General features: G+C 32.9%; 2 protein-coding genes across 2 annotated transcripts; one reads left to right on the forward strand and one right to left on the reverse strand.

Moving 5' to 3' along the window:
• Nucleotides 1–1,656: 1,656 nt before the first annotated feature.
• LOC123264003 lies at nt 1,657–2,877 on the reverse strand. The gene has a single exon (XM_044727050.1). The coding sequence runs from the start codon at nt 2,875–2,877 to the stop codon at nt 1,657–1,659; it is 1,221 nt and encodes a 406-aa protein (XP_044582985.1).
• A 4,350-nt stretch (nt 2,878–7,227) lies between these two features.
• Nucleotides 7,228–8,554, forward strand: LOC123264004. The gene is made up of 2 exons (XM_044727051.1): nt 7,228–7,485; nt 7,811–8,554. The coding sequence occupies exons 1-2, from the start codon at nt 7,228–7,230 to the stop codon at nt 8,552–8,554; spliced, it is 1,002 nt and encodes a 333-aa protein (XP_044582986.1).
• The last annotated feature ends 1,073 nt before the right edge of the window (nt 8,555–9,627 follow it).

A 9,627-nucleotide genomic window follows, 5' to 3' on the forward strand; every position in this document is an offset into this window, starting at 1 on the left:
ATGTGAGTAGATGAACAGGGGGACTTTACCCCCTCGGTAAAACAGATTGTGGGTTCTGATCCGAACTATTTACCGACAGGTGGTAAGTGATATTTGCGATTTTCGGTAGGTATCTGCTTTACCAACGGTCGGTAATTTACCGTCGGTCGATGCGTTGCCGGTATTTTTTGTCGACTGTCGGTGTTGGGGGGGGGGGTAAGTCAGCCATTTCGGGCCGACGTAAGTCCGCCATTTCTGGCCGACTCCGCCTCAGCCCTTTATTGCTATTTTGCAGTCGCAATTACGCTTTAATTTTTTGGGTATAGTATGATCACTTACCCCTTTTTCATATCTTGATGGTTAAATTTTCTTGTTTTAAGTTATGTAAAGTGGGGATCATCAAATAATTAACTCATGATTTTACATCTCTCTGTTCAGTCTATTCTGATTGTTCTTGTGAGCTTTAAATACTAGCACAATGGAATACATAATCGATTTTAATGGTTTCATTATACCAGATGGTGTGTTCGTTGTTAAAGAAATATGTGTAATACAAGTTCGTAATGAATCCTTGACTTACAACGTCTACGATTGCGAGCATTATGTGTTTCGACCACCTGAAAAATATATCAATGCATTGATCATGCGTGAAAATCAAGATCAAGACGGAAATAAACATGGTATTTTGTGGGATTATGGTGCATCACCTTATGAATTTTTCGAACAAAAACTCAAGGTTTGGGTGCAAAATGCTCGCTATTTTTACGTTCTTGGATCTCAAAAATACAAGTGGCTGGAACATCTAATTGATAATGCTGTTCCAATCATTGATATTGAACACATGAGATTTTATTCACCTGACAATGTGGAAGATTTCGCAAAAGTGAGGTGTCCGATTCGTGAGTTTCATTCTAAAAGAGGGAGGTTCGCATGTGCATTTCAAAATGCACAACAACTCAAGCATTGGTTTATGGACTATTGGGGAGTTGAACCATCTTATGGAAAATCAGTGCAAATATTTTATCAACTGGCTGATCTCCGTAAAATGCATCCTGTTGACATTGCTTGCCTAGATGATCATTTTATATTGCGATTTGCCAAGAATCAAATTTGCCATGTTTGGCACAAATTATCAATTAATTTGCAAAATAATGAAAAAATTATGGATTATAAATTTTGTGTTAAACATCATAAAGGAGGATGCGTAGACTGGGACATATCAGGAATTTATATGTATCCATATCAAAAAGATTGTTATACTTGTAATTCTAATAAATAAATATCTCTGACTTAAAAAATTTGTTAACATGTCTTATTTTAGGTTATGTTTTTTCTTAATCATATAATTATTTGATAATTTTTTATGGAATATCTTAAGAATTATGAATAATTTAAACATTATTTTAAAAAAAATTATTTATTTTTTATTGAAAAATGTTTTTTAGTTAATACAGGTTCTATAATTTTACTTAATTGTTCAATTTTCAGCTGAAATAATTTTTTTCTAAGTACAGGATCTATAACTTTACTTGTACGTTTAATTCTTTCTCTGAATCTCTCTCTATCTCTAGCTGCTCTTTCCCATTTTCCTTGTCTTGCAAGTTGATATGCTGAAGCCCAAACATGCATGTAATGCACAGTCGGTGTCAAATTAAATCTAACAGTCATTGTTTTGTTTTACATTAATTTTCGCACAGTGTTGCTTATAGGCTTATATTCAATAATACGATCGTGAATAATTAGACAATACGCAGTTGTATTGGCTGGAAATGGAGCTAATGATTCGAATTCCAATCTAATATCTACTGGTCCAGATTTTATAGCCTCGTTTTGTTTGGAGCAGTCGATGACACAAAGTGGTGCTTCTTGTAAGAATTTTTTCTTAGTCAATATCGGTTCTGCTTCTTTATTGTAGTATGACGTTTGGAAGTTCGAGTACATATCATATAATAAAGCATACTGGTTGTTATTTATATTTAGATTCAAGTCCCCATAAGGATAGCTTTGAGAATTCAAAAATAGCTTGATGTTTCGAATCTGGCAATGATCAAATTGACTGGAATTCTTTTTAGAATCATTCTTTCTTGCTGTTTGGAATCCAAGAATCACACAACGCGGCTTCTCTAGCTGTGTTGAGGTTTTGACAGCCCAAATTTGATTTGAAGTTGCGGGTAACAATGGATATTCATATAATTCCCAAGTTCTGAAACTTATTGGAATAGCTGGATCGCCAGTAATATAATTCAATGTTTGGATTTTTTCTTTGTCTGATGGTGTTATGTATGGCATAATCCATTCAATTTTTTGAAGAGTAACTTTTACATTTTCTGCTGCTGCGTTCATTTGTATATAAGCATTTATATCAGTATTAGCTATTGTAAGAATGATTTCAAGCTGAACATTCATTAGAATTTTTAAATAATCTTCTGCGAAGCCACACAATATATTCAGTGGAATGGATAAATCAAAGTATCCTTCTTCATTGGTGACTTCAGTTCCATCATTTGTATACCAGCCGGCATTTTCTAAACTGCTTAATTGATTTGGGCTGAAAGACAAATATCCTTTCATCGTACTGGTGATACCAACATTGGTATTTCGATCAATTTCAACACCATTCATCAATAAACGGAATTCTTTAATCATGTGACCAATGCTCATGTTGACAAGCTTCGTAGTAGCAGCAACAGCGGTGTTGTCGTCTTTTGTAAATTTACCAAGAACATGTAGTGTACTTTTGCTCGGAAGTATGTACAAATTCTGATTTTGAATGGTAATACGAACTTCATCATTATTATTCAGTGTTGATGAAGCATACGGCTGATGGGTATGTGACTCATAATGAGCAATTGACTCATCAAAAATTATTGGTTGTTGAATATTTAAGATATCTGCCATTATCGTCTCGAGCGCCTGTCTCCTATTGTACCGTATTTGTCACCTTTTTCTGGACCGTTGTATTTTGAAGATCCCTTAATTTTTTCAGATTTTTCGTTGCAACTATCCTTACAAAAGTCTCTACTGTATTTATGTTGTTCACTTTCCAAATATTTTTTTAAACTGTCACAAACTGGATTTTTCGACATTACTCACGAATAATTTACTTTCGTCGAGGTATTATACACTCAAGACAACAAAAGTTTATTTATTTTCCACGTAATTTTAATCCGAGATTCTTGAGGAATTCTGCGTTCTGACGTGTTAATACTCTGTGAGGTACTCGTCGACTGATATTTTTCACCCATGTTGGTTTGTTTTTATAACCAGAACCAATTTTTGTATCAAAAACTATACCCATTATTAAGTAGTTTTCACATGTAATCTGATAGTAATAATTTCACCTCTAAAGTTCACTAATTTTCCGTCCTGATCAACTATTCGAAGTCTCACATTGTGTATAGCGTTTGCGACGACTGGAAGGTAAATGACGTGTGTTGGTACTTCAACAATCTTAAATCCTGGTGGAACACCTGGAAAAAATTCATGAATTGTGTGAACTTTGTATTCATTTATATATGCACCTGACGTGATATTACATTCAATTCTTAGAGCGTTGAGTTTCAATATGGTTACAGGCAGATCTGATGAATGAGTTTTGTGAGGTTCAAGGAAACGGTTTGTGAAACCCAATAGTTGACCAATAGAATCTTGAGGTCTAAAGTCAATAAACTGATCACATTTAATCTCACTTTTCAATTCATTGTTATTGGCTTTAATATTGATACTGATTTTCGGTAATGATTTTCATATGTAACTTTCAATATCTGTAATTTCATAACTACCTGTTGGTATAGTTAGAACTTTATTATTAACAGAGATTGTATTCTCATCACTCTTTGTGATTTCCATGAATTCTTCAGAACTATTTGTTGGAAATGTCACTTCATTATTTAGAACAGCATTTATACTATCATCATTTTTTGTAATTATTGCAACATTTCTTTTCGACTTTTTTGTTTTTTTACTATTTACTTTTTCACTAGTAATATTATTTTTATTATTGACAACGTTGTCCTCTGAATAAGACACATAAAATTTATTAGCACCAACATCTATATTAGGTATCGAATTAAATGTCAGTAACTCTACAAACCCCAACACATAATTTTTAGCTGGTGATAATTCAATCGGTGGGAAATAGTTAGCTTCCAGTACTGAGGATGATCCAGTCAGTGTTAACGTAAATGACTCAGCCATGTCTGATGAGTTGAACAGTGAGTCACTTTAATTTATATTGTCCAGCTAAAAATTTAAGACATAAATGTCCACATATAATTGAGTCAAAATTTTGATATCTTTCATGATTATATTTTACGCTACCAACATCGAGATAATCCATAAGGTCTTGGGGTGGCTGTAAATTACCAAAACTGTCAAAATAAATTACATTATTACCAATTTTTTTGTATGCCACCCAATGAGTACCTGGTCCATCTTTATCATCTAGATTGATAATTGCTGATTCATTGCTTCTAGGTCCAGATTTTGGTAAGTCATTTCTCATAAAAACTCCACGGAAATTTGGAATTTTCAAAACCTTAACATATTTCAGTATATCGACATTTGTTAATGCTCGATGTGGTAGCTCTACGTGTTTTTTGTCATCTTCTTGCATCCTTTGCCTGCAGGAGACGGTCTTAAATATAATCCCATACCACGTCTGTATGGTCTTAAATATAAACCTTTACCCATGACTATCTCTTCTATCTTCATGTTATGACGTGTGGCTTCTTCCAATTGTTTTTTAGCAGCATTTGCATCATTTACACTTTTTGCAATTCCTGCTGCTCCACCGGCGAGAGACCCAATAGCAGAGAGCCCCGCAAAAATTGGAATCAAAAATGGAAGTACTCCTCCTATTTTTGATGGGATTGGTAAAATACGAGGCACTTTGACATTTTTCTTACCGCCAGATTTTTTCACCGCTTCACGAGCTCCTTTGAGCGCTGATTTTATAGGATCTCCACCTGCTTTCATAGACTTTTTAGCCGCTGTTATAACTTTTGTTAGCGCTACTTGAGGTTTCTTGCTCATTTTTCTTTTTTTGCTACTTTTTTTACCAACTTTTCTTCTTTTATTGGATTTTTTCAGCCCCATTCCAAATCGTCTCTTGACATTAATTATTTTATTAACAGTCCATGCAGCAGCTTTTTCTCCAATACCAGAGTCTGCTGCTTTAAATCTTTGTCAGGCTTTTTCGGCTAATACTTTATCAGCCTCGTGGCGAACTTCTAAATTATCTCGATTGGTAGAGTAGGCAATATCGTGCTCTTTACACGCAGCGTCTAAAGGATTAATTCCAGGATCTCCACGAACTAATCGTTTCGCTAGCTTTGTACCAGGTCCACAATACTGATAACCTGGGATATGAAGTTCAACTGGTAACTTGTTGATAAGATTATTTATGAAGCCCTTACCACATTTACTCTTCATAACGATACCATCACAACTGGTCCAACAATTTTATAAAAGCTGGTATTTATACCTGATTAGTGAAGTCGATGCTGCAGCTTTGAGACATGAACTTCAAAAAACAGAAAAATAAGTTGCCTGTGATCAATTTTGATCAAATTGTTCTTGGTACAGGAACAAAAAAAATTAAAAGACACGGTTCTTTATTACCAAATAGTGTACGCGCAGTGTTTTGCGGACCATCAAATTGTGGAAAAACAAACGCTCTGTTGTCTCTCATTATACATCCAAACGGTTTGAGATTTGACAATATCTATCTTTATTCAAAGTCTCTGAACCAACCGAAATACAAATTTCTGGCATCTTTGTTAAAACCTATTAAAGATATTGGATTTTATACATTCGATGAACATGAAGCGGTAGTGACACCTGATGATGTAAAGCCTAACTCATTGATGATATTTGATGATGTTGCATGTGAAAACCAAGATCACATCAGAGATTACTTCTGCATGGGTCGACACAAAGGTGTAGACAGTTTTAATCTTTGCCAAACTCATACACGTATACCAAAACATTTAATTCGAGACAATGTTAATTTTCTGGCATTATTTCGTCAAGATGAAATGAATTTAAAGCATGTATACGATGATCATGTAAATACAGATATGTCATACAATTTATTTAAAGATTTGTGTTCAGTTTGCTGGAATGATGGGAAGTATGGCTTTGTAGTCATTGATAAAGACAGTGAGTTGAATAGTGGAAGATATAGAAAAGGTTTTGACTGTTTTATCAGTATAAATTGACCAACATCCAATTAATTATAGTCATAAATGCTGTAAGTATCACTGCACCAACATGAAACCTGAAGAAATTACAGAGCGAAAAGATATTTTACGTCAAATATCTCAGGTTAGTGATGCTATTAGACAAAAGCATAAATTGTTGAAAATGGGAAAAGATACCGCCGAAAAAAATCTGGATGAACTATTTAAGCCCGTAGTAACACCACTGCAAAGCCTAATTGAATCATCAAAGAAAAAATTTAAGCAAGAAGAAACTGAAAATAAAATCAAAGAAGAAAATAAACTTGCATTGGTTGAAAAAACACAAAATGATGAAATAACTAAGTATGATAGTTTAATAACAGATGATGACACAGCTAACAGTAAAATTGATGAAATGCAAATATCTCCTGTAAATACAAGTACTCCAACTAAACCGAATTTATTGACCAAATACTTGAATAACTTAAATAAAAAGCATCGTACGATTGATTTAAGATATGGTGTGCGTAAAAAAAACCATGAATTATATATAGGTGATTCAGCTGTAAAATTTATTGGTAATACTATTCATATAAAGGATAAAACCTATCCAACAACTGAAGGTTTATTGGAGTTAGTATTCCAAAAATCACCACAAGATTCACTGATCACTCAAGATGATTTAAAAAAATATTTTGAAATTATGGAGTTTACAAATATGCACAAAAAAAATTATAAACCAGATAATGGTATTTATCGAGATTATTCTCAAAAGTATGAGAAATATATTGCTGATTATCTTGCTAAATATACTGGTGAAGGATTACCAAAATTTATGATAGCAAAAAAACGAAAGGCACACATGGATTATGTTTACTGGGATGATCCAAATGAATTGGTTGACAGATTACATTTGCTTATGGCATCTCAAGCTGCTGGTAATTCAAGCCACACCAATGAAATTATTTCAATTATTGAAGAGTTGAGGGAGGCTGGAGTTATACATTAGCAACAGTTTATAAAATATTTTTTCATTCACCGGTTAACATTCAAAGTAAACAGAACAATGAGCATTGATATATTTGGACGATCGTTGAAAAATGGTGTTGGAGTCAGCGGACCACCAGGACCACGTGGACAAGGTTTCAAAATAACTACTGATGGACAATATGATATAGAGAGTAGGAGACTGTGTAATGTTGATAATCCTATAAGTGTTAATGATGCAGCAACTGTACAATTTGTAAAAAAAGAACTGTCTGTAATGTATAACAGTTTCATGACAGAACAATCAGAAGTCATTTCACATTTGCACTCCCAAGTGGTAATGTTAGAGACTTCATTTAATTTATTAAAAAAAGAAAATGAAGAATTAAAAGTGATAATAAAACGACAGAAACATAAAAAAGAATTAATTACTGAGAATACTCAACGAATAAAGAAACTGGAAGCTATAATCAATGGAGGAGTAAAAATCAGTAATAGCACATGAACTTCATAAGCCAGCTCGAAGAAATTATCCACATCGTCATTTTGATATTCGTGGAATTGATGAAACTTGGCAAGCTGACTTAGTGGAGATGATCCCATATGCGAGTGTGAATAAAGGATATAAGTATTTACTAACAATTATAGATACATTTTCAAAGTTTGCGTGGACAGTTCCAATCAAAAGGAAGACAGGTGTTGAAGTCACCAGTGCTATGAAGTCTGTGCTTGAGCAGGGAAGAGTTCCCAAAAATTTACATGTTGATCAGGGTAAAGAGTTTTACAATACAGAATTTAAAAAGCTCATGAAACGTCACGACATCAATTTATATTCAACATATTCAAACATGAAAGCGAGTATAGTTGAGAGATTCAATCGAACCTTAAAAACTAAAATGTGGCGAGAATTCTCAGCTCGTGGAAGTTACAAATGGATTGATATGCTTGCTGAGTTGGTAAATACTTACAATAATACTAAACATCGCACAATAAAAATGAAACCTATTGATGTAACTAAGACTCAGGAATGGTCATTGCTGGAAAATATTTATATACCAATGAAATCTCAATCATCAAAGAGGAAAAAAAATAGATTTAAAGTTGGAGATGTAGTCCGCATAAGCAAGTACAAGCATGTATTTGAGAAAGGTTATACACCAAACTGGACAACTGAACTATTCACAGTTACAAAAGTGCGAAACACGGATCCGGTTACGTATGAGCTGGAAGACTGGATTGGTATACCAATTAAAGGTGGATTTTACAACGAAGAACTCAGCAAAGCCAAGTACTCAGATATTTTCCTCGTTGAGAAAGTGTTAAAAAAACGTGGAAATAAATTGTATGTGAAATGGTTGGGCTTTGAAAGTAAACACAATAGCTGGATTGATGAAACTGATATGTAAATAAATTATAGATGGAAGGTCTAATACATTGAATTAAAATAAAAAAATTTTAAAACATCAATTTTTATACTTTATTAATAAACCTTGAATTAGATTTACAATTATTTACATTAATTTTCTTTTTTTAAATTTTATTATCTTAATTTTATCTTGAGGATTTTCTATCTTTATTAATTCATTAACAGATACATTAAATCCCCATGGTAAAGTGTCAGTACTATTTTTTAATAACTGACGTTTATCGTCTCCCCAGCTTAAAGTTAATTTTTTCTGAATTGCAGTACATACTTCATGATTTTTATTTTTAATTAAATATTGCTCATGTAATAAATTAACGTGGTTATTCAGACATTCTTTGAAATCATTGAATGTAATGGTTTTCAAAGTTGAACCTTTGACGCCTTTTGCTGCTTTTTTAATTTTATCTTTTTCTTCAGCAGGATTAAATATTTCGAAAGCATACAGTTTAGCTCTGAGACCCACAAATTCGGACATAATTTTTCCATTATTTTCATCCTTCATAAGCCCCAGAACTTTTTTATTAACCAACGGCATTTGATAAATATTATCAACAGGGTAGTCAGAGGTATCGAACTTTGATAGATCACGCTTAATGTCTTCATAAATGTCTGGTACAGTAAAATGGTAGATTAAGCTATCAGTGTCTGTATACATTAATTTGGAGGTATATCGATAATTGTTTTTAACATAATTATAGTGAAAGTCATAAATAAATATTTTCGATAAATCTAATATAGAAAATCCAACATGGATTGGCTTATTAAAATAGACTTTAGCTTTTGTTAGTTCAATTATAACTATGTCTTCACCAAAAATAGTAAGACTATGAAAATTAGGTTTAGAAATTAAAGCTTTAGCACCATACCTTCCCTCCCATTTAGTAATTAAATGCACATCTTTATGTTTTCTTACATTTTCCATAGTCTTACCAAATACACTGTTATTCATGAGTTTAAATAAATTTTTTTCAAAATCATTCTTGGCATTTTGTCTACACTGTGTGTTTTTATCAATATATGGCTTTAGCCATGGAGATTGTTTGAATTTCAATA

The sequence above is a fragment of the Cotesia glomerata genome, linkage group LG4, assembly GCF_020080835.1.
Source record: "Cotesia glomerata isolate CgM1 linkage group LG4, MPM_Cglom_v2.3, whole genome shotgun sequence".
Taxonomy (NCBI): Eukaryota; Metazoa; Arthropoda; class Insecta; order Hymenoptera; family Braconidae; genus Cotesia; species Cotesia glomerata.

Bases quoted from the DNA above. Each gene is read 5' to 3' on its own strand.
- LOC123264003 (XM_044727050.1), bottom strand. From the start codon at position 2,877: ATGGCAGATATCTTAAATATTCAACAACCAATAATTTTTGATGAGTCA.
- LOC123264004 (XM_044727051.1), top strand. From the start codon at position 7,228: ATGAGCATTGATATATTTGGACGATCGTTGAAAAATGGTGTTGGAGTC. The intron at 7,486-7,810 runs GTAATGTTAGAG...ACATTTTCAAAG, and splicing joins CACATTTGCACTCCCAAGTG to TTTGCGTGGACAGTTCCAAT.